This window comes from Anser brachyrhynchus, assembly GCF_964034855.1.
Source record: "Anser brachyrhynchus genome assembly, chromosome: 7".
Taxonomy (NCBI): Eukaryota; Metazoa; Chordata; class Aves; order Anseriformes; family Anatidae; genus Anser; species Anser brachyrhynchus.
This window is the reverse complement of record NC_137701.1, coordinates 11,416,312-11,441,306: the sequence shown is the minus strand read 5'-3', so window position 1 is coordinate 11,441,306 and position 24,995 is coordinate 11,416,312. Positions and strand designations below refer to the sequence as shown.

Genomic DNA, 24,995 nt, shown 5'->3' with positions numbered 1-24,995 from the left:
GCCAGTCCTGCTTTATCTTTAAAACTCCCAATACTTTGCTTTCTATATTGAAAACAGCTTATGAACACGAATAAAAAGAGAAAGAAAGGAAATACACTACCTTTCTTTGAGGCTTATGTATGACCTATGAGACAGTGGTTTTAATAATTTAACTTAATGGGAAGAAGGCTCTAGGTCTGCTACATACATGAAGTGGTTTCTCAATTGAAATACACATCTTGTTCCTCCCGATCACTGTTTTCTACATCAGTTTGTAGCGTCCTGTTTCATGATGCTCTTCTGGCCAGGCAGACATGTTTTTCTGGGTGCCTGTAAGGAGGAGCACGCTGGCAAACCTCCAGTGCTGTAAAATGTCCTGTGCTGGTATGGTCTTTGGGATGCTTGGGGGGGCGGGGGGAACAAACTGACTTGTATTCTGAAATCACTGAATGTCCTACAAATATTTGGGGTCTGGCTAACGACAGTATAGCTTCCTAGGCCCAGGCCAAGGACCCAGCAGCTCCCTCTCACTGCAGCCTGAGCTGTTGCTTTTCTGGTCCTGGCAGTTTTGCCCTCTGACTAGTTAGGTTTTTGGCACCAGTACAATATAAAGTAGCATTCGTTTGTGTACAGGCAGGACTAGAGTCACTTGTAAATGAAGGTTTAAATATCTGCTGGGAGTTTCTGTGCCTGTGGTTGTACCTCATGACATAATGGGTTTTTACATAGGTGGCATTGCTGCATTGGCTACAAAGTAGGTCAGAAATTGCATCAGTGATGTTTCCAAAGTTATAGAGTTGTTGGTTGTAAAGTGAAAACACAAAATGTTCTTCTCTCTCGTTATTTTCCTAGTAAAAACACGCAAAGTTTGCTCGCTTTCCAATTTTTCAGAAAGTGTGTTACTCATAAAGGACCTTGGCCAGGCTGTTTATCTGCAGGGGAGACAGCTGAAATGGCATCTCCAATCTACTGATTCAGAGATAGGAGTTCTGGTTTTCTTGCTATTCTTGGTCTTAGACAATCATAACACAGGGCTGGTGGGGAAGGAGGCGGGGAAACTTGTCTTGGGCCCTTGCCGAGCTGCTCCTCAGCAGTGAAGTTGCTGGTTCAGTGAGTATCGCGTGCTGGTTAGCTGCTTGCTGAAGGTAAGACAACTAGCGAGCACCTCTATCTCTTTATCAATAAACGCTAATCTCTTCAGTGTAGCTTTTTCTGAGTGGATTGCCCAGGGGGACTTAAATGATCTGTGTACCCAAAATCTTGATTTGCTCAAATCAAGAGACCTCCTTTCTAGACTCTCAAAACCTTTGATGTCAGCAAGTGAGCGTGGGCATCTTGGAGGCCTTCGTTGCCTTGCATGTCTGACCAGCTTGCGAAGCATAGTGTGTAGAGCAGATTAATGGTTTAAGAGGATTGAAGCATCAGCTGTATCCTTTCATTGTTGGTGTTTATCTTCCTACATGGTGAGGCTTATCAGGTAGATGAAGTTACACACCTGTGGACGCTACCTGCTTCACAAGATGTAGTTTTGCAACTCCACAGAAAAGAACAAGTGACTAGTAAAAACTTGTAGGGAGAAGGGTGTCTTCTGTAACCCAGAAAAAAAGACGTTCCTGGTGAGGAGCATTGCTACAGCCAGGATTTAAGCCAGCCTGTGAGTTATAAACCTTAATGAATATTTAGTTTTTTAGCATTTATACACGGATGGAGTAAAGATCTCAGAGATGATTTCCGAATTTCAGTGGTGGAATTTCAGTGATGCAGTTGTGCTTATAATTTAAAGCTCACTGGAATAAGTTACTCGTTCCTTAGCCCTGGAGGGGAGAGCAGGTCTGGTCAGTGCTTCTGTCACAGCCAGCCCAGAGTGAAGCTCTGCTCTGTTTCCAGAGCCTAGTCCCACGGAAGTGCTGGCTGAGAACGCAAGGTTCAGTCATCTGTGCAGGTGGCATTTGCCTCTGCCACGTATCTTGCACTGACCCTTAGATGCTGACATTTTGGCGTATGCTTCACTTGGAGGGCGGTGAGGCCCTGGCACAGGTTGCCCAGAGAAGCTGTGGGTGCCCCATCCCTGGAGGTGTCCAAGGCCAGGCTGGAAGGGGCCTAGGCCAACCTGATCTGATGGGGGGAGTCCCTGCCTATGGAATGAGATGGGCTTTAAGGGCCCTTCCAACCCGAGCCATTCTGTGATTATATGCTAGCATGGCTTGTAATGTCTAAGATGTAAATTAGATTAAAAGCTTCCAGTACAGCGGGTTAAACGCTCTTCAAAGTCAACTCAAAGCCCAGTAAGCAGCTGTCTGTTGTACAGCCACTAGGGCTCTGGCTTCCTTTTTGATGTTTTGTGACTTCTCTGGTAGCAGCTACACTTGCAGTGGGTTTCTTGTGTTGAGTTTCTTTTCATGCCTTTTTTTTATAGTTCTACCTGTTTTCTGTCTGTTTGAGCACTTTCCCACTAACCCAAATAGAGGAAGAGCGAACCTAGTATTAGGTCAGAATGGGATCTGGGGTTTCTTTTCCCTGCTTCTCACCCCCAGGTTATGCCATATGTTGTTCTTTTTTCCTGGTACTTCTGAAATCTGTTGGGGTTCTTGGTTTTTCTCTTTTCGCTGCAGCCCACGCTTTTCACTACACTTAAAGCTTACGCTATCACGGGGGCTCAAGGGGGATGCAGAACTGCCTTCCATTTGCTCCCTGCCTAACTTCTGCTTTAGCTGAGCCATTCTTGCATGCCAGCTGTAGAGAGAAGGCGGGCATCCTCCAGGCACTGTTGTATTTATCTTAATTGAAGGCTGTTCACAGTTGTAAAGAATAGATTGGTTTTTGCTGCCCCTCCCAACCTACTGACTCTAAAACTGTCATCACAGGTGACACCACTCTGTTGGTTTAAGCAACTTTTTAATAAGGAGGATAGCTTCTCACCATTTAGGATTAAGAAAGTGGAATAGGGACCGTGTATTAATGTGGAACTTGTTCATCCGGCCTCTGACTGTTTGGCAGTCTTAAGCCAGCCAGCTGAGGGTTCATCCTATCTCCAGGGAGCTTCTGTTCTGAACCTCTTGGTTAGGGTCAAGATAGACATGTACGGCAGAGCAGGGTTAGGTTTGTTTAGAAGAGGAAGCTGGTTCCCATCCCATCCCCAGAAACGGAGGAAGTACTGTCTCTGTGGAATCCTGTTTCACAGGGAGATCTGAATAAGTGAGTGACTCCTGAGCAAGAAAGCAAGACGTATGTTTGAAACGTACAGGTGTGTTCTCCAGGCCCACATGGCCCCCTTAACCAGGCAGGGCAGGGCAGGCAGCCAGGCTTGGATCTGGCTGTGTGTATCGCTTGCTCCACTGTGGGCTGACGGGCCCAGGGACGTAGCAGCAGGAATTGTTTTGTCTGCTAACGCAGATCTGCGTCATGAAGGGGCAGGCTGGTTTGGGACTGTGGGAGTAGTGCAGGAGGACTTGCATCACACCTCTTCTGAAAGAACAATGGAGTCACAGCTTATCTTTGGCATTTGAGCACCTTGAGGAGGAAAACTGTTTGTTGTTGAGCTATGTTCTACCACTTTTGCTTGTTCTTTAAAAGCAATTGCGAGCAAACCAGCTTAAAAAAAAATCCTGTACGGTTTAAAATTATGTACTTATATTTGTTTGTCATCTGTTCCAGAGGAGGTGTTTGGGCATGGACAGTTTGACTTGTAAGCTTGTTGGAAAGTTCAGCTGGTGAAGTAAGGACTTCAGTAAGTCCTGGCAGGCATGAAATACAAATCCGTATTTCTATAGCCCTAAATATCTGTATCCTATATATCATATATGTATATAGCTGTATCTGCATCTCTATAGCCATATAGATCATGCTTAAATAGAGAGTCAGTGTGAATCACATGGATGGGTGGTCTGCAGAGATACTTTACAATATTAGGATTTTAAAGCTTCTCTGCATTTTCAGTACCGAGGTGTAAACTCAGAGGTTTCTCTGAGTTTCAGCTTTCTTCCTTGAAATCTATACATTGCCTCGTATTCCCACCGGACATTAATTAGTGGCAAGAAGAGTAAAGAAGGGCTACTAATTTTGTTTTATGCTATAGCATTTATATTTTCTGCTGTAGCCTTAACTTTTTGGCAGATGATTTAGCTGTTGACATATTTTGAGGTGCTCCTGTAGCATGGGCTTTTTCCTCAAGTCAGAGAAATTATTTGTGTGTTAAGATCTTGCTTGAAAATACTGCTTTTTGTGGGAATTAATTGCAGTTTAACTTTTTTCCTTTTTTCCAGGGGATTGTGGGTAACCTAGCTAGTGGCAAGTCTGCACTTGTACACCGGTATCTGACTGGCACATATGTCCAGGAAGAATCACCTGAAGGTATGTGGATATGCAAATTTCTTTATTTTTCCCCACAGACCACATCTTTATTAATTTTTAATCATGCAGAAACAAATTGGTAAAGAATCCTATTTGCTCTTTTCAATATTCATGGAGAGTTGTCCTTTAACATTTTCCAAACTGAGATAAGTACATGTGATAAGTGTAATTTTACCCTTTTCATAACTTCTTAGCATCCTTAAATAGTTTTTCGTCCATTGTTTGTCCATAAGGAAAACTTATAGCCCTGTATAGAGAAGAGTTTATCACCCTCAGTGCTGGTGCTTTCAGCTGGGCTGTTGAAAGACAGAATTATTTTATCTGGTACTGGATTACTGGATTTCTGCAGAATTGGGCCCTTCAGCTTGTCACGTTGGGAAAGTAAAAATAAATAAAATAAAAACAAACCCCACAAGCTAAACCAAAGATGTAAGTTGTTCTTTGTTTAATATATTAAATCTTTGGTCTTGAAATTTAAAAAAGGAAGGAAAAAAACAAAACCTGTTCTTATGCCATGGAAAATTAATGTATACTTGGAAAGATTGTAGCGTTTAACAATAATCCAAGTCTGTGGCTTGAAATCATGAATATCATAGTACCTTACAGAAGCGTGTCTTACACTAAATACTTTTTTTGGTTTCTTTATTTATTCTCCTTATGAACTTTTAAATCCAACTCTGAGACACTGAATTTCTGGTTCCTTCTTTTCCTTACTGGCTGTTCCATTCTTTGCAGATATGGATGCAGGTAACTATACATTGTCTTCATGGCAGCTCTTGTTTTGAAGAGGCAGAAGGCGGTTTTTGTACTGTAGCGTTTTCCCCTTGTTCTGTGTATCATTTTGATTTGTTTCCTTTTGATTTCAAGTCTTTAGTACATCTCACTGTTTTTGTCCCTTGCTGTAGTTGTCTTTTCAGCAGTAGTAGGTAGCTTCATGCATCTCTGATAACATTTGTTTTGAATTAACTCCTACCAAAGGAAGCTGTTAAGTGTTTTACCTGACTTTCTAACAGTCTTTAATTGTAGTTAAAATGGGAGGAGAAGGAAAGGGAGGGATTGCCGTGGCTGCTGCTGCATAATTGCAATTCCAGTTTATAACCTTGCTTTACGTGATTTTGCTTCTTTGTAGCTAGGACTGAGGGGGTGATAACTCAGCGTAGCAACAAAACTGCATGTAGATGATGTTTGTGTTTGCAGCTTCTGGGTGCTGATAGCGAGAAATAGTAATGCAGCATGTAGATCCACAGAATAAAAGTGTTCAGAAAATAACAAGCATCTCTGCTGATTTTGTTCCTCATTTGATGAACAGAAAATATTTTTTCTTGCGAAATTTAAGCATATTGATTGTTTACGGGGTTAATACTACTCTTCTCCTAAACTATGAATATTTTAGATGGTGTTCCTTGAGAGTGTTGCCATCTGTCCTCTTTGTCTTCAAGGATTTTTATTTACAGTGCTTGAGTGACATTCAGACTGTTTTCCCCGAAAGGATTAGATTTCAAAAGCAGTGTCAAATCATTTCTTTGCACATAAGTGTAGCTGACAAGCCTCACTAATGACACCATTCCATCTCATTAACGGTAGGAAAACTGAAATAATTAAGAGCTCTAATTCACCTTGTAAGCAACACAGTCAAGATTTCTAATCAAGTTAGTATTAAGGAAATTCAACCCACGTAGTTTCTCTCTAGTAAATGTCTACTGAAATTATTTGTTAGTGTTTTATCTCTTTCTTATCCAATTGTAAGTCCATCCACTGTCATTGGGTATAAAAGACAGCATCAGTGTGGATGGTTCTGTTGCGTTGCAGTGCGGGCCCTAGGATTTTTACATTCTGCGTGGGAACAGAGCGGTAGATTAAATCGATGCACTTCTTCTCTTTGTCCTTTTCTGAGGCTTTTAAATATGCTGGTTTCTTGAGTTGGATAAAGAATGTTTTGTATACGAAGGCATTAAGGTCTCAGCTGCTTGACTAGTTATGAAGAAAAGTTTATTAACTGAATGGCTTACTAGCAGCGAAATTTATCAGGCATCATGTAAGTAGTATCTAATTGGTAGAATGATTGATGCATACTTCATGTGCAAACAGTGATTACAACCAGGGACCACTTTCTGCTATCCTTTGCCTTTTAAATTGCTACAATTACCATGAAACCTGCCCTAAATTAGACGAGTACCAGATCTCTTTTAGGCCTTTAAGGTAGCTTCAGCATTCCGGTAAATGAATGTTCAGTCTATCAAGATGGTTTCATGTTTCCCTCAGCTCTTTTAAGATGAGGCTTTCTTTTTTTTTCTTTTTTTTCTGCTCCAAGCCTTTTCCCCCCACACTCCTCACCAGGAGGAAGAATCATATAACATTAAAGCATAGAACAGTTTTCTCTCAATGTTTGGCCCAATTTTATTCTCTACTGTAACTTGTAAACCTTTGGATCCTTGGAGTAAATATTACCTGGAGATAAAATTGACTTTTAGACTCCTCTTATGCATATTTAACGTGCACGTAGTTACATTCCTGTGTGACAGGTTTTTAAATTAGTTGTATCTTGATGTAAGAAAACAAGTGATGTATATCCTTATAACAAGTTGAAATTACAGTAGTTTGAGATGTACGTTTTTTCCCTTATAATGATACAGCAAGAAAATTATTGGAAGTATAGTATTTATCAGTGATTTGTGGTCTTTTTGGAACATTCCAAGCTGTTGGAAGAAAACTACTGTGCAACTTTTTTTTTTACATAGCTGAAACAACTGTAAGAGAGCTACAAATAAGATGTGTGCAACCTAATGTCTTTTTTCATTTGTTTAAAATTTGATTCTACCCCTAGAGACATAATAAAACATACGTGTTTGCAATTTGAAACTAAGTAATTTGTAGTCCAAGGTGAATTGAACTTTGTTGGAAGACTGAGTATCAGGGCTATTTGTTACCGTTTGGGTTTTTCTTTCATAAAAAGCCACAGAGGCATGGAACATGACTTAAAGACCTTTGCAGATCTCTTGTATGCCTGTGAGTGCCATAATTCATGTAATGGTTTTTTCAGTATTCTTTCTGATACACTTAAAAAAGCACAAAACAAAGTTCTGATCAAGTACTTTTGTCCAAAGTATCTCCCCCAGGATGGGAAGAAACAAGATTTTTCTGTCCCACCTTATTGCCGAAGTAATGTAAAACACTAAAACAGATGAATGTGAACAGGAATTGCTGAATCTGTCCAGCAATTTATGAAAATATCATTCATTTATGAAAACAAAAGTTTGTTACAAAAGATGGATACATGAGTTTGCATTAACACAATCCCCTTAAAATAGAAAATAACAGAATAATTAAAATGAGAGTTGGGAAGAAAGCAGCTTCCTTATGGAGGAAGCAGTTAGATTTAAGATCGTGGTACCTTTGGGTAGGCAGTAAAACATAAGGGAGAAAACCAAAGCAGTAGGTATAACAACTGCTGTGGTTTTATCTGTGGTAAGCTTTGAAAAATCTTTATGGCTGCACATCTCCAGTATAAAGTATGCTTACGAGACTGGCTTAAAAATAATGTGAAGCATTAACTTCTTTCCTGAAATTGAAAATTACCTTATTTGCTGCTGGCTTTCTGAGAATTAATGATTAGTGTCAATTTGCTCTAGAATGTTACTTCGCTTTAGAATGAGACATATATTTTAAGTTAACTAAATTTGGGGGTATATTTAAGATTGCTTTTTCCTGGAAGAGTAGAATGTTTTTGTGTTCTCAGATGCATATAAAGCCCATCTAATACCTTGCGTCCAGAGGGCAAATAACTGCTGCAGTCAGTGGAAACTTCATGTGCTTGTGTGTGAAAGAAGATAGAATAGAAATGAAAATGTCAGATGTGTCTCTTTGCTGTACCTTCTAGGCTGATGGTGCCCAGGCTTCCTGCGCAGTACACAGTGCAAAGGAAAGGCATGGGAAGCTCTCAGAGTTACTTTAGCCACTACTTCAGCAGAGTGTAACTCTGCAAGGAAGGTTGAATGTGACTACTTATAAATTTAAGCTGCTTGTGTTCAACATCCCCTTACGAGATTTTTGTCTGACCAAAGAATATTATAAAACACGTTTACAGAGAATCAAAGTGTAATCTGTTAATCTAGATAACCTTCCAATTTACGTCATTCATAGAAAAGATCTAATGCTTGAGTTGCTCATCTCTGTGATAGAAGCAATGGTGGAGTTTGTTCTCCTAGAAGGGGCGAAAAAAAGGAAAAATGCTGCTTCTTGGTCTGCAATTGTGTTAAACTAAGTGGACAGACAAGGAAGACTGTTCAAGGTGTAAAGACCATCAAAAGTGCTGGGAGATTTAGTAGAGATAGAGATCACAGATCGGAATTCTAGCCGCTCCTTGGTGCTTGCTGCCTGCCCCTGCTCTGGCCTGGGGTCCCTCCTGTGGGACGCTGGCCTTCCCTGGCCGCCTTCCCTGTGTGGCCACGTCCACCCGCTGCCACCATGCTCCTCTCCGCGGGCTGTGGTGTGGAGACCTGCCCCGCCATGGGACCCGTGGGCGGCAGGGGGACAGCCTGCTCCACCGGGGCCTCTCTCCTGCCCTCCTTCTGCACCGACCTCGCAGGCTGGAGCTGGCTCAGCTCTCACACGGGGCTCGGAGGCCTCCCTGCAGCTCCCATAGCCAAAACCTCCCCACGTAACCATAATCCAATAGGCCGAAAATGTAATTGTTTCTTCTGTGAACAATTAAGCTCCTAAATTCAAAAATCTGTTCACAGAAGTCGTTAGCTATTTTTATCTGGCTAATGTTTTTCAAATATGTAGGAATCTGTAGGCCGTATCTACTAAACAACCAAATATATATTTTGTGTATCAAAGGAGGGGATCTGTCCCAGACTAAGCCATGTGTTCTGTTCCTGGTGAGCAAAAAAAAGTAGTAAAAAAAGTAGTAAAATTTGTCCTCTGAAATATGTGCGTGCATGCTTTTCTTAAAGAGAAACTGCATGCTTTTTCACTTGTAGTTTCCTGGAATTCCATAAAATCATCCTCGTACTTGCAGCTTATACACATAGCTTATGCAGTGAGACCTGGTAAGAGTTCCAAGTGCATTTAAGTTCAAAATAACATCCTTAACTTTAGAATCCAATTCCTTGCAAGGAGCTGGATGTTACATCCATTAAAACACCTGCGCCACAAAAGAAAAACATGGGGGAGCTGCAATTTTTCACGTTGTGTTTAAATCCTTGATGCAGTGTTTCATGGGCTTTAGGCAGCACTTGGGGCAGCTGCAGCTGTGGAGTGCTTTCTTCATCTGTGGAAGCGCAGACTGACGCTGCACGCAGAAGGCACTGATAACATTAGACATGGGTTTCAGAGTGATCTCCTCTCTTAGTTCTTTGTCTGCTATCTCATTATTACAGTATCAGCTAATTATTTTTATTTGGCACTTCACACTGACATCCAGATATGAAATAACACTTGTCTTTTTTGATCACTTTAAAGTATTGCTGCAGTTGGCTCTCCTGGGCTTTGGGAGCCTTTCAGGCTTAGCATAAAAGAGCATGTTTATGTATTCTGAAATCTTCATTCTGCAGCCCATCTTTCCCTCTCCTCATCCCCTGGAGACTAGCTGTGTGGTTTAGCAAACCCTTTGAAAACCTCTCTGTTCCAGCAGGCAAGTCAACGACTGTTTTAAGTGCTGTGCAAATAAGGAACAGTTATTTTAAGGGAGAGGTTAGTATTTGCTCTTTTCCCAAGGAGAAGATGCTGAAGACACAGTTTCCTCGAAGGGACTTCCTTTCTAAGTTGCATGCCTTGAGGACAGAGTGATCTTTAAGATAATGTCTTGAATGCACTGCAACTTGAATACTCCAAGATTTTGATGACTTATGTCTGTAGGATTGGTTGCCCTTCTTATAAAAAAGTTCATCTGAAGGTTCCATCCCAGGTAAAAAAACTGGGATTTAGGTTCACAGCTGTTGTTGTAACTCCGGGCTCTTAATAGTAGTAAAAGAGACTGTATAAATCCCTAGTGTTCTTTGCTTTGTACTGCTGTTGAGTCAGAATTCAGCTTGGAGTGGCTATAGCTGGAAGAAAGGCCTGTCTTTCATTTTCTCTTTCAAATTTTATTTCTGGATTTATTTTAAAATCACAACCCAACATTTAGCTCTTAGTCTTAAAGCAAAACATAAGCATATTCTCGAATGCCTTTTTTTTTTTTTTTTGCTTGCATTGTTTCTAATTGTTTTTCTTTGATTTAGCCTTTTGTTGTTTTGGGGAATGGTATCAGAAAGTAAGGTAAGCTCTCTGACTGGATTCATACTATGTCTGAATCTCAACAAACTTGAATTTGCTGCTACAGCAGGCTGTCACTAGTGTTTTCTTACACATTTCAGGAATTGTAAAGGCCTTCCACCTTGCAGGATAGCAAAATTATATCTTGACAGCCTGTTGTCTGTGACGATGATTTTTAAAATCTTCCAGTTATATTTGTAGGGCTGTCACTTCACATTAGGTAGGAGTGTCTGGAAACCTTGCGATTTATTTCACATGGAAAGAGAACACACTAAAATACAACATATAGATGGAAAATATTTCTTCTTGCCGGTAAGATATATAGTATACTATTATGTAATAATTGTGTTCTCATATATGATTGGGAATATTGTGGGACACAGTTAAACAAACAAACAAAAGAAACCCTAAACCTGAGATGATGGTAGCTGATTTGTTGATTTTTTTCCTTAGATCTCACTTTTTTTTTTTTTTTTTGGTTTGTATTCTGATAGGTAGTAGCATAATTGCACCTGGATAACTCCGATGTTAAATTCAGGGCTACTATCTGCAATGTAATACTGCAATGAAACGACAGATATCAAAAAAGCTGGCTATAACCTAAGTATAAAAACCCAAGGAATATTTAAACAAAAAAGCAATCGATCAAACAAAAGCCTGAAATCTGTGCTTCTTTTCTTGTAGGAGTTTTAGGCTTATCTTGGTTATGCAGCTTAGGGTTTGTCATGTGTTAATATCTTTGAAATCACATTGGAAGCTTGTAAAGTTCAACTTGTGTAGAGAAATTTTGAGCGGATGCTGTCAGGAGACAGTTTATGTTAGCTTGAAAGGTAGAGGCTGAGTGAATAGGCTGGTGTCTGAAAGATGAAATGTGTGATAAACCAATTTAATTTTTAAGGAATTGCAGTAAAGAAGAGCCATGTTATTTTCAGTCATGCGGCTAAAGATGTAAAGAACTTTGTTTGGAAAGTGGTATTTTTGTGTGTAGATTCTTAAAACAAACAAACAAAAACCAAATACTTGGTCGATGGAAACAGGTAGGTAGGAGTGTACTAAAGTAGCATCACATCCTGCCCAAAGAAGTTGATTGCTGCTTTTTGTTGTTTGTCTCCAGCTGGCTTGAAAAAAATAAACTCTTAAAATTAGACTTGCAGCATACATGCAATTAGTGGGTGTGATACGTTCAAGCGTCTGTCTGCACCTGCTGTCAATAAAATAAACCAGAAAAGTCAACAGCAAGTGAAAAAGGCTATCAGGAATGCCTGGTTTCCTATCCTAGGAGTAGAAATGGGACTGTTAATGTAATCCTAGGCCCTATGAAAGTACAAATACCTTTTTTCTTGCTTTACGTTTTAGTACTTACTTTGGTATAGCTCTTAAAGTACCTCAGCGTGTTTACCTGAAGAGTTCTGCTGTCTGATAAAGCTTGAACAGCTGACAGCCATGGCTCTGCCTTGCTGTGCGAAGTTCAGAGATTATGGTGCTGGAAAGAATGTTAAATACAAGTAACAGAAGCAGCAATGCAGGAAGTGCTGCGGTAAGTCAGTCTAAAAGCCATTTCAAAGTTGTAATCACAGGATTCAGCATATGGAGAAAGTCGTGCAGGTGTTGTGATAGCGGGGGTGCTGCTGGCAGAGGTCTCCTGGCACTTGGGAGGTGGAGGCAAACACGGGATCTGGGGGACTCTTGGAGGAGGGAGATTCTTGCAGGTTCCTGCTGTTTGTTTTCCCTCGTTAAACTGTCAGAGATATTTTCTCACTTGAATGAATTATGAGAAAGGGCATACTTAACACATAAAATGTTATTCAGCTTCTATTTGCTCAGTGTCAAAATTTTCCTATGTTTGTGCAGTAAATGGATGAAAATGTGGTACTTCATCACGTCAGCTTGATGGGTGTCTGATACCTTGCTAGCGCAGTAATTTCTAAGGTCTGAGTGCTCACTTGCAAGGCACAGGCCTTTACCACTTAGAAGAGAATATTTCAGAGTTTTGCATATTCAAGCTAGAACCTTGGACAGTTAAAATCTCAGGCCTACTTGTTACATTTTAAAATCTCACATGGGTTAATATGCCCTTCTTAGGAGGAAGGACAGCCATAAATTCCAAACAGGCCTGTGCAAAGTGACAGTCATAATTCTGGTGTACTAGCTGGTATTTTTTACACTGATTTTTATTTCAATATGAGTACTTTGCTCTGTGAGGGCTAAACATTAATGTCTATAAGGCAACAGATATCTAAGGTCTGGAAGGTACATATCAACGTTTTGGCTCAACATTGCTAGAGAGCTTTCGTTAGGGTGTATAAAGGTGGCATAATCTTATTTTGGAATTTCATACAAACATGGAAATTAGGAGGAGAGATATGACTTGCAACAGCCCTCAGTGTATTCTGCAATAGAGATGTGAAAAGGAGGGAGGGCAGACGTCCTGCTGTCTGTCAGTCTGGCTGACAGTACGCTGTAAGCCACTTCGTGTCCTCCAGCTCAGCCGTGTGTCCTGCGCTAGTGCAAAGCGCTCTGTTCAGGTTCTCAGCAAAACCTTGGCAGGAACCAGGTCAGTGTTTTCTCAGGTCTGCCTGGGTCAGGACATCCACACCACAGTACTATTTCTGATGTCATATTCTTCAGTACCACCTAAACACATCTGTGATGCTGTCTTTGTGAGAGAGGTGCTCCATGAATGGCTTCCGCAGAAAAGGGAGACGCAGTGCCTGCCAGGCGGGTCTGGCCAGGTAAGTTCTCATGCTTGTTAGAAAGCCCATCAGTTCCCAGTTAGGTTGTACGCTGGGTGCTCTGAGGTACAGGGATGCATATTGGTAGAGTGAAACAGTGCAAGGTTTGCAGTACCATGAGCACAAACCAAATCAAAATGCACACGTTAGCAGTGTCTCGTCCACAATGCGGTTGTTACTGAGCTTTCCTTTTAGACCATAGATCCCAAGGCTTACACCTAAAGTTTTGGTGAGCCGTGAGTAGAGCATTGTCTGTCAACTTCCACTTCATACTTTTGCCTGTTTACCTGGGGTCATAATAAAACAAAAACTGAAAAAGGAACTGAAAAAAGCACCAGGTCTTTCCCTTGCTGTAGAATGGAATCTGCAGATGATTCCTTAGGAGGAGCACTCAAGTCTTCTCTCTTTCTGGTCTGTTCTCCTCAAGTAACCTCAGTTCACTCACCTTTTTTTCACCACTGTTTATTTTCTCGGCTGTTAACTTTTATTTTTTGCAAGTGCTTGTGAGCTCTATTCCTTTGCTCCTTCCCTCCCTCACAGCGCACTTCCCAGAGCGATACGAGGAGTTGTGGCCGAGGCTTTGTAAGCTCCTGGCTGGAACAAGCTTCTTGTCTACAGTACTCAGTAACTCCCACCTGCTCTTCTGCAGTGCCGGTGGTTTGCTGTCCTACCCGTCTTGCTGCAGCTGGTTGTTTCTGCTTAGGTGGAGAACTGTGTTTGTCCCTATGATGTGGCTTCTGTTTTCTTTCCACACTGTTTTTCTGACTTGTTACAGCTGTATTGAAGTATGGTCCTATTTTCTAATATGATTGCAGTCCCTCCTGCTTCATTTTTTACAAACTTATTATCTTGTTACTTCCATATTCCAGGTTATTAATAAAATACTTGCACGAAGCTTAAAACTGCAGAAGCTTTTCTGTGTCATTTGATGAGTACCAAGGATGGCTTACTCCTACTTCTGCACTCACATTACTGCTTTCATTGCGACTGGGCTCCTCTAACCGCCTTGCAAGCAATATTCCACTGACTGTCAGAAGCTTTATAGGGGAAATATATCATGCACTGCTCCTCTGCAAGCCTGTTTCCAGATAGCAAAAGAACCTTAACTGTTCATAGGCTTTTTTTCCCCACAGTTATCTTGGTAGTTAACTCATCCTTTTGTTCTCCTTCTGTCTGAAGTAGAATATTGGGTAGGAATCCCAGCCTGTTTGCTGTGTTGTGACTTCTTTTCCTTTTGCCAAGTTCCTCTAATGGAGCAGCAATCTGCTATGGAAGTATTAGCTGCACCCAAATTTCTATTAATTGCGTTTGAGAGGAATAACGTGGTTGGCTCAAGTAAATGTTCTTTCCAGACTGGTCTGTGAAGCAGCACCATTTTTTGCTTTCTCTCTATAGCCTGGCAACTATTTGAAGTTTGTGGAAGCAACTACTGAATATTTCCTTCTACTTGGCTGGTTGGCTGAGCTAAGAGTGTGTGGCAGCAGGACATCACCCTGTCAGGGGGCTGTTTCTTATTTGCTTAATTTGCAGTCCCAGTCAGGCAGTTCAGGGCTTCTCTGCTCTGTTAAATTTTATGCCACTTGGGAGTGAGACCAGCACCTTTGCAGAAAAATTCAGCATAAGCGCCTCTGTGTGTCCTCCAGATGAACACCCCCCCTCCCCCCCTTGTTTCTATCTAACCCTATTTAAAGGCATCAGTTACAGTCTCTGATTCTGTGCAGTTTGAGTAGTTAATACTTTTTTGAAGCATAAGCTATATTTTCCCTGAGTGCCTAAAATCAGTAGATCTCCATTCAAATCGCCACCAGGTTTTGTGGACCCATCAGATACAGCCTTCTGCAGGAGTACTGCAAATACGTCAGGGAATGCATCTCGAATGGTTAAACGTCATTGCAGCTTGCAGCTGCTACTAAGGCTCCAGCAGTAAAGACCTCTAAACCTTCTCCCATGGAATTGCAAGAGAAGAGATTAGTGCTTCCTTGGCAGTTTTTATGTAACTATACAATTATCCTCATAATGCGATGATGTCATACAACACATGTTTTGAACCCATGGGTGTTCTTTGCTTTAATAGTAAAAGTGAGCAAAGTAGGCTAAAGATAATCAGCAGGAGTTAGGGAAGAATACATCTGCATGGGTCATTACTACCCACTAAAAAAACAGCTGATTTTGGTGGGGAGTGAGGTGGTAACGTGCTGCCATCTGAATTACTTTCTCTTCGTGGTCAGGTATGAGGGGGCTGTGGCAGCCGTTCTACATGCTTCAGCTACCGTGAGCAAAAAAGATACCCTGGTGTAAGTAGGGATATTGCTTCATACCTCGAGGAGAATGCTAATATTCTAGCCCATGAATCGATCCATGCATTTCCTACAATGCATCGTAAAGCTACATTTCAGGATAAACAGATGGTGAGTTTTGAAAAGCCCAGACTAGGTTGCTTTGGGTTTGTTGTTTTTTTTTTTTTTCCCCGTGTACTTTTCTGGAAAGCTAGTGCAGTTTACTGCTTGTGGCTAAGTCTTGTGTGAAAGTGGTGGTTCCCCAATCTTTGTGCTTACATGGTTATACACACAACCCAGCTCAACCACAAGTTGGTTTCTTAGGTATTTTTTAGCGTAGTTTTTGGTGTTAGGGAAATACCCAAAAGCTGACTTTACGTGTGGCTGAATAATAGCTTGTGATGGCTTCTCAGCTGCTGACACAAATTGACATCAAGCACAGAGCACATCTAGATGTGGGTGAAAATGAATTTCAGTGCTTTTTGTATGGTTTACTTCCTTAATGTGCTTTATTGGGAGATGCTGAGGGGAAAAAAAAAAAAGATACTTTATTGAAATCCAACTTCCAAGTAACGTTGAGAGATGCTAGCATTGATTTACTGGGCTGCTGAACTAATTTTTCTTAGTTGCATCTTGTGAGAATTTTGTTATTTCTGAGCTTAATCAAAACCGTTCATATATGTATTTGGTCCCAAGATGATGGATGTATGAAGGGAGGGAATAAATGACTTCTGAATGTGTTTCCCTGAAAAGGAGTCAATTCTCAACATGGTCTTCTCTATCTTAAGAAAAAAGAGACAGTCTTCGCTTATAAGACTTGTCTCATTTGTAACCCCAGTTGTCAAAAATCCACATGTCACAGGGAATACGAAACAGAGGCTTTTACAGCAGATTCAGCCTCATCTTGCACCTCTGCTTTCCAGCCCCTGCCTGCCCTGCCCCCATGTCGTGGTAGGCATTCAGCTGCCGCATGGATTTGTCATATGGCCAGCCCCCCAGATTTATCTTTCTCATACGGCCAAATAACTTCCTCCCTGTGGCAATTTGCTTGAATAAAGGGTCTGGCAAATGAAGTTGAGCCTGGGGATATAGTATGAAAATCAGCGGTTGCTTCAGTGCGCAATTGCTCAGTGAAACAGTTATCAGCTAGATGAAGGGGTGCCCAGGCTTTCCTAACCGGATGAAAACCTTCATCTCTGGAATTCCCTCTGCAACACAAAGATTTCACAATGCAGAGCATCTTTGGTCACAAATGTGTGCAGTACTTAGAATCGGTATTAGTTTTTACTGAAGGATGTGGGTTTTCTCTTACTGCTGATTCAAACCACTAATCTTTGTAGAACTGACATGCATAGAAATGAGATTAAGAAGCTTTGTTGATTCTATCAAGCCGGTGTTCTGACTTGTGCGAGGTCTCTAGCCCTGGCTGCAAGTTGCTGATGCACAGCTTTTATTTAGCTTTGCGTGGAACAAAGCTGTATTTCTATCCAGAGCATTTTGTATTAGGAATCTCACCTAATGCACGTACCAGACTGAGTGTTTTTGTGGGCTGCATCACAAGCACTGCTCTATATCTTCTGGTAGGTATTAGGTGTACTTCATATGGAGAAATAATATTTGCCTTCTTATGTGAAATGTCTGCAGATGAGTCCGTGTGAGTGGATACCGATCTTTCCCAGGAAAGCTCAGAATAGTGCAGCAATTCTTGGTGCAGAGTTTTAGAGAGGAAGATAAGCCACATGCTATAATCTTCCCAAATTGATACTTCCATGCAGTTTCAATGATTTTGATCTCTAAATTTGTTGTATTTCATAAAAATCTTTTCCAGCTGCACCTGGCTGTAGAGAGTTATTTAGGTGTTCACGGAAATGTCTTTTCCATCATTTTAAAGATGGGACTGGGCATGCGAGTGAGTGCAGTTCAGCTGTTGGTTGGTGTCCTTCACTCTGCTGTCTTTGTGCTTTGCCGTGCCTGCTAGGGCATGGCAGGAGCGATCATTCTGTCCTTCAGAGCTGTGGTCCACGCTGCCAGTCTTGTTATTTCTGTGACCTCTTTTGGCAGGTACATATGGGAGCTGAGAAATTTCCTCATTAAAAAGCTGCATGTGTCATAATAGTGATGTGACTAGAACAAAGCTAGTTGCCTCCTTTGGGACTACTTGATGTGTTTCTGAGACTTTCTTTTTTAATTTTGAAGGTCATTTCTTTGTTTTCAGTGTCTTCAGCTTAGATGGTGTGCTGTGACTCCATCGTAGAGAAGGATATTAGAAAAATAGAGTGGTATTTTGTAGCCATGGGAGACCTCTTGACTTCCTCCAAAGGCAGTGGTAGTTCAGTATTCCGACTGGCTGATCTGTCAAATTCGTTGTGCCCTGTGGCCCTGTGATGCTTTTACAAATTCCAGAGATGCATTTTACAGAAATTACTAGTGCAGTGCTGTCCATGCAGAAGCATGCCAAAGCAGCTGCCATTGCACTGCTGTGCACTGTGTTTAGCATTGGTGTGGCCTCACTTTGGGTATTGTGTGCAGTTCTGGGCTCCACAATCAAAAGAGGATGCTGAAAGCACCCAGAGGAAGGCAACAAAGCTGGCAGAAGGGCTGGAGGGCATGTCCTGTGAGGGGAGGCTGAGGACACTCATGTTGTCTGGTCTAGAAAAGAGAAGGCCAGGAAGTGACTTCGCTGCTCCCTGAGGGGAGGCGCAGAGGGAGGCGCTGGCCTCTGCTCCCTGCGACCCGATGTCGGGACACACAGGAACCAGGAGAGGCCCAGACTGGGCATTAGGAAAAATTCCTTTACCATGAGGGTGATCAAGCACTGGAACAGGCTTCCTAGCGAGGTGGGTGCTGCCCCGGGGCTGTCAGTGTTCAAGAGGCATTTGGACACTGCCCTCAGTAACGTGCATTAGCTTTTGGCTAGCCCTGGAGGGGTCAGCCAGCTGGGCCTGATGGTCTCCATAGGTCCCTTCCAGCTGAACTTCTTCATTCTAGGGCATGGTTTTAAATGCTTGGGTTTGGGGGATTTTCAGATTTAAACTATTTATCACGAAATATCTAAATCTAAACAAAATTGTACTCCAATGAGTTCATGGGGGTACACAAGGAACAGATGAGACTGATGCATATTCCAGACAACAAGCGTAGTCAGCGTTTAAGGGCAGAGAAACAGGCCACTTGAATAGATTCAAGTTTACTGTATGCTTCTCGACTGCAGTACTGCTCTTCCAGCAAGACAGACCTTATTGAAGTGGCACAGTGTGTTAAGATTTGAATTTCATACTGGAAATAAAAATAAATTATCACACTGAGCTCGGAGCACAGTGTTTTTGGAGAAGGCAAGGAACAGGTGTATTTGTTAAATATGGTACATTTCTCAAAGCTGTTCCCTTAAAATAAGTGAATAAAAATCCAGTGACCCTGAAGTGGCACTCAAGAGCAAATTTCATATCATTGCTCATGTGTGATCTGTATGCATTTTAATACTAAGTCTATGGATTTTTTTTCAATTTTCTCCTTAAGCATTCTATTTCACCTTGTCTGTAACTTCCTTATGCCTCTGAGGACTGTGTTTGAAGATGCAGTGAGATTTGAAAGGCATCCTATTGACGAGGGGAATAATGAGGTCATTCTTAAATGTGTTCATGGTATTTTGTTATTAGCTGGGTAAACTTTCAGTATTAAAGGAAACAGGAAATGGTAATTATACAAAACTTTCACTCTTTGCTCACATCTGCTGCATTTCCATTGTTACTTAAAGCTTTAAAGTGTCCCTCTGGAGGGCTGTGTATTAGATAATTCATTTTATTTAACACTTCTTTATGAAGCATATACAATTAATTGATAACAGAGCAATAATGATGTGGTTAATTGAAACCGAGATCCGAAGAGCTGAAGCTAGTTTCTTTTCAAAGTTTTATATTTGGATTTGATTATTCTTTTCAAGTTCACTAATGGTATATGTTTATCGGCTGCTTGATCTTGGAAGGCAAAATTGAATTATTTTTTTTAACAAAGATAATGAAAGCCTGTCCATATGTACTCTAATCATTCTGTGCAATTAAACAGTCAAAAATGTGACATTATTAATTATTGCATGCTTGTTACTGCTGAGCTGTTCTTTATGGGGTAGATTTAAAAAATTGAAAATGTAGGAAAATAAAACAGTACCGTTCTTGTCTTTTATTAAACTTGAAATGTGTTTAAACATGCTTACATACTGCACATAGCTGAACTGTTGAGTGATCTTGACTTGAAGCCTACTCTGGGCTGGGGGAGTGGTGGGTCTCAGCCTGTGCCTTCCTCTAAGGCTAGTCATTTCTGAGTGACTGCTTGGAGGATCAGGGTTAGCCTGTATGTGCTGACTTGGTTGCTTGAAGAGCCTATTTGTAGAACAAGTGAGAGCTGTTCACTCACCCAGCAAGTGTGTAAATGCATTTATTGTGATAGTATTGCAGGTTTTGAAGCAAGCATAGTTCGGAAATGGGGTTCAAATCTGAAAATAGATCTGATTGAAAATGGGGGTGAGGAAATAATTTTTATGTTAGTAGATATGTTTTGTCTTAGTTGTAAGTGGAGATGTGCGATGGTTGGACAGTGTTCGGCGTGGAGGCTTTAGGACTGTTGTGGCATGGTTGGTGAGATGAGAGCCCTCTTGGTTCCTGGAGGGGGATCTGAATGCAAACGAGATACATAAGCAGGCCATGCTGTGCTAATCCTGGTTTAGGCTCGGTCACACCAAAACCCCTAAACGTGATTTGTCATTGCCCGAAGTCTGTCAGGAGAAGCAGCAGGATGCCTGAAACATACTTAACACCAAAGGAAAGTAATCCCAATTTTGCCCTTGGGTCATGCTTGAAGACATTTAGACAGTGGAACAGGAAGGTAGCAGTGCAGCTGCCTTGCCTCAGTTTAGTTCCTTGAGTTCAGTGCCAGTTCTTCATCTTCTCAAGCACTCAGTATATTCTGCATTTCAGTAATAGGCCCAGGAACAAAATGTGGGTGGCTCTGCTCTTTTTTAGATAAAATCTCCAAAATAGGTCTTTAATTCATCCTGCCAGTTAGGGCACATCATTCTCTGTTAGTTTAGCACATCTCTACACAGGTACCACCATTGTAGTTTTTTGTCTAACATGTGTCTGGTATTTTCCCCTAACTGTGATTTGTGAATATAGAAGTACCATTTTCATAACATTACATGTGTGCTGTAAGAACTGGGCTTCTCTTGAGGAAAATCTAAGACCTACAGTAAAATATTCTGGTTCTAATACATGATCTTTTTGTATCTAGCTGTGACATAGTTGCCTTTTATAGAGATACATTTCTCGTTGTTACATAAAACAGACAACTATCTTTTACCTGCATATATCAAAACAAAGTACATCTACCATGAGAGTTAGTGTTTGCAATGAAGTTTTGGCTGTTTTTTCCCCATTAGCCTTAAAGTATGCAACTTAACTTTCTTCATTAATTTCTATGCTAGTGCATACGAACTGAATTTATATTCCCAGCAGTTCATGTATTTGTGAAAGATCTTAGATACACTCTTTCCACAAGTGAAGCCTTTTTCTATTTTGTGTTTTGTTTTACTTTTTCACTTCTATAATGAGTTACTTTGTGTAACAGGTGGGAGATTCAAGAAAGAGATAGTAGTTGATGGACAAAGCTATCTGCTGCTGATTAGAGATGAAGGGGGCCCTCCAGAGGCACAGGTGAGCATTGCATATTGAGCTTTATCGGGCTAAAATCACAGTTTCCACTTGTTTTTCATAAATGTACCTGAACCTTTCTTTATGAGAACTTACTACGGTTTGTTCTTTCCTGTGTCTGCTTATCTTTCAGCTGGTAAAATGCTCTCGGGTAAAAAAAAAATATTGGGGAATTCAAGTATAATATGAAATTATATTTAAAAGTATAGGCTACCTTCTGTTGAATGCCTAGTCGTTATGATTCCAGTGACCACAAAACTGCATGTTATAGTCTTAAGTTTTCTTCTGAGCTAGAATCTCTAAATTCTTAAAATACAGATCAAGTAGATGCATACATGCACAGTGACAGTCATACTTGTGTATGAATCTGCGTTCCTTATTGCTTCCATGTCTTCCTCCCTGTGCCATTTTAAGACTCAACCTTCCAATTTCCAGTTCACTGTTGAGGTTCTCGGGTTTGCCATGTGGTTTCTGTGTACTGTCACCTCCTTGTCCCATAGAAGGAGTCTCATCAGAAGAAGAAAATTGGGTTTGTGTACCTAACACTGCTACGCTATTTAAGTGAGGTGAAGCATTTGCTTATTGCTTAAACCTGTGAAGGTTCTGCCAGCCTGGCTGCAGGGCAATGTCCTTGTCTTCAGGCATCCTCTTGGTTTTCCCTCTCTCTACCTGTTCTTAGGTGGGCACTAGCGAGGTTTCCCAGGCGCTGGCCTTGCTTTGCTCAGCTGTTCAGTAGCGGATTAGCAGCAGGAGCTGCGCTGTTGCCAAACAGCTGAGTGGGAGCGGTGCCAGCGGCGGCAGCTTGGGTTTCAGTGCTCCACTGTTGCTCGTTAGCTGCAGGAGGATGAGAGCATGGGGGAAGGTGGCTGGGCAAAGGAGAAGAGAAAGGAGGTAGGGGAAACGGAGACCAAAAGGGACATCCTGGAAGGAAGTCTGGTTCACACATCTGCAGCCATGTGAGGCATGAGCCTAAATGAAGTTCTCTGTTTTGGTCTGTGAATGACTTGGCTGAAGTACACAAGGGTTCTGAGGCCTCACAGCTTAGAGAGTATTCACTCATATAAAAAAAAATAATACCGCAATTATAAAGGTACACGCAGCCATCTAAATATTTGTGTACCTGAAGAATTGGTTTTGCAGAGCTCATTTGAACTAACTGCAAACTGATGATCAGGAACTGTTTTGCCTTTGATCCATGCTAGGTAAATTGGGGGTGTTTAATTACTGCTGTGGCTGAGATTGTTCTTCAGAAAAAGAATGAAAGGCCTAAGGTGTTAGTGCTGTTTTGCTTTTCAGAAGACACATTTCACTTGTAAATTCTCTTTGTAGTGTTGTAGGCATAATTTCAAGTTGCATGTATGATAAATATCTTTAATCTGCTTATTAATTCCTTCAATAAAAAGTTTATTTCTGGGTTAATGAATATTTATAACAAAAATATGAAGAAAAATGTTCACCTCAATATTCACTTATAATATAGAAAGGGCTGGTTATTTCAGCCTTGAGGCTGTGCTTTTTGCAAAAGTATGCTATATTTTTGTGGGTAATTGGGATAGAATCTCAACCTCCACGAGAAAGAGCTGAACTACTCTCAGCGGAGCAGAAACAAAACTGCAAGAGTTGGTAGGACTGAAGTAAGTGCTTACAAACCTAGACTAGTTATGTAAAACTGCAAAATGTACCAAAACGTTTCTCAAAACAACCTGTTTGCAGCTCTGTATGTTCATGTCCCTAACCTACCTGGCATGTTGTAATAGTAATATAATAACAAGCATGAGTACTGGTGGCTGAAACTTGTTTCCATCGGTCTAAATTTGGGTAGGAATGGAATCACTTAGGGAAAAATAAGGGCAGTGAGGTAAGCTTGACTTCTTTTTTTGATGTGCTGTATACATTTACTGTTATGTTGAATGTGCCTAAACCGTGTTGTTTCACTTGTAAGCTTAGTCTTTTTCACTTGCATGGTCACTAAAACAGCACCTTGCCTTGGCCTGTGCGCACTCGTGTCTTTTAGTGGATTACTGATGCCAAGAGAGAAGAGTTTGCTTTCACATTGGAAGCTGAATGAGACATTCAGTACTGTTTGTCCAACTAGAGTTCTAATTATAAACTCACAGACAATTTATGTTTTTGGACGTTGATCGAGATGTGAGAATTATTTTCAATGCTTGGAAAACCACAGCCATATTTGTCCTGGCATTGACAGAAACACCAGCATGCAAGCACATAAAGCACAGGGTGGGGAAAATAACGCACTAAATGGGGCATCCGAATGCTAGGGGTAGGTATTTTTCATTTATAATTCACAAATACAGAAATCTGAGGCTGTGGCATTCTCTTTCTATGAATCAAAATCAGTGTGCACCGATAGTAGCTTACAACATCATATACCAGTGAAGAAGAGAGACAGTTTTGAGTGTGGGGGAAAAACCTTTGCTTATCCCAGACACTACCTTGCACAGTGATAAATGTTGATTCGTCATTTTATAAATAGTACACCACTTTTTTTTAAGACCTGGTTATTGTCACTAACGAAGCTTCTCTGATATATATTTCCTATTTCCCCTTATGTCAGATTAGAATGTTTTTCTTGTTTTCCTCTTTATTGCTTTGTGCTCAGTCTGCCTTTTCCATTTTTATTCTGCAGTTTGCCATGTGGGTGGATGCTGTTATATTTGTCTTCAGTTTGGAAGATGAAGTCAGCTTCCAGACCGTTTACCACTACTACAGCCGTATGGCTAACTATCGTAACACTAGTGAAATTCCAATGGTACTAGTGGGAACTCAGGGTAAGTGCAATCTTGACTACAACATTTCCTCAGAGTGTACTTTTGTGGCTGTACAGACTGTTCCAAGCTGGCAGTGCCATGTCGGCAGTGCCATGTCCTGTCCTTCCCTATCAGCAAGGTGATTTCCTAGGTGTCCTCAGCTGGCTTGGTACATTGCAATGATCTTGGCATTGCAAAGACTGTTTTAAAATGGGAGACAAATGTCCACGCAGAGCCCTAGGGATGCTGAAAGAGTGTAGGGTATTAGCAATGATGATTTAGAATGGTTTTCTGTCATGATTTAGAATGGTTGTACTGTGGTACTCAGCCAAAAATGATGATAGATGTGACAGTGCACAAAAGCCATTTTAAATATGTGTAATTTGATCTGGCTTCTTCCATGGCAATCTGAGAATTAGATTTCCAAGGCAGTGTAGTGTCTTCCAAAAGCTAGTAAATAACTTTTTCTCTCATTAGATTTAAAAATAAATATATATTCAATGCTTGCCAGTCATGGTGGCTTTCCTGGCCAGCAGACATGCTAACACTGAATTCAGACAGGTGAATCAGTTGTGTAAGTTGTGAAGAGGGACCAGTTTGCACTACATTAGCAGTCTGAAAGTGGTCAGTGCTGTGGCATTCTTAGGAGGCAGACAGATCAGAGATTGAAAACCTTCCACAAAATGGGAATGCAGCCTTTTGTCATCTGAGACAAAACACACCAATTGTTTTTTTCCAAAACACATTCTGAAACAGCAGCTGGCTTAAACTGTTAAGAGGATGAAATCTAGTCAGGGAAAGTTCTTGGTAATATTTCAGTTTCTTTTGTGTCTGAGCTGTCTGGTTGATACTCTTTGCCTTGCTTGACCGCAGCATCAGCTTTATGGTGCAGTAGTGTTCTGCACTGCGGGTGTTTGGGCTGGAACAGAGGCA

At 41.1% G+C, this 24,995-nt stretch overlaps 1 protein-coding gene across 15 annotated transcripts in view; it reads left to right on the top strand.

The window, feature by feature from the left end:
- AGAP1 (ArfGAP with GTPase domain, ankyrin repeat and PH domain 1) overlaps window positions 1-24,995 on the top strand; it is a 373,475-nt gene that overhangs the window by 111,780 nt on the left and 236,700 nt on the right. For all 15 annotated transcript variants that reach the window (XM_080600161.1, XM_080600158.1, XM_080600167.1 and 12 more), the window contains 3 exons: window positions 4,242-4,329; window positions 21,212-21,297; window positions 23,942-24,083. In XM_080600161.1, coding sequence (XP_080456287.1) covers window positions 4,242-4,329; window positions 21,212-21,297; window positions 23,942-24,083 — 316 coding nt within the window. The remainder of the gene's footprint in view (window positions 1-4,241; window positions 4,330-21,211; window positions 21,298-23,941; window positions 24,084-24,995) is intronic.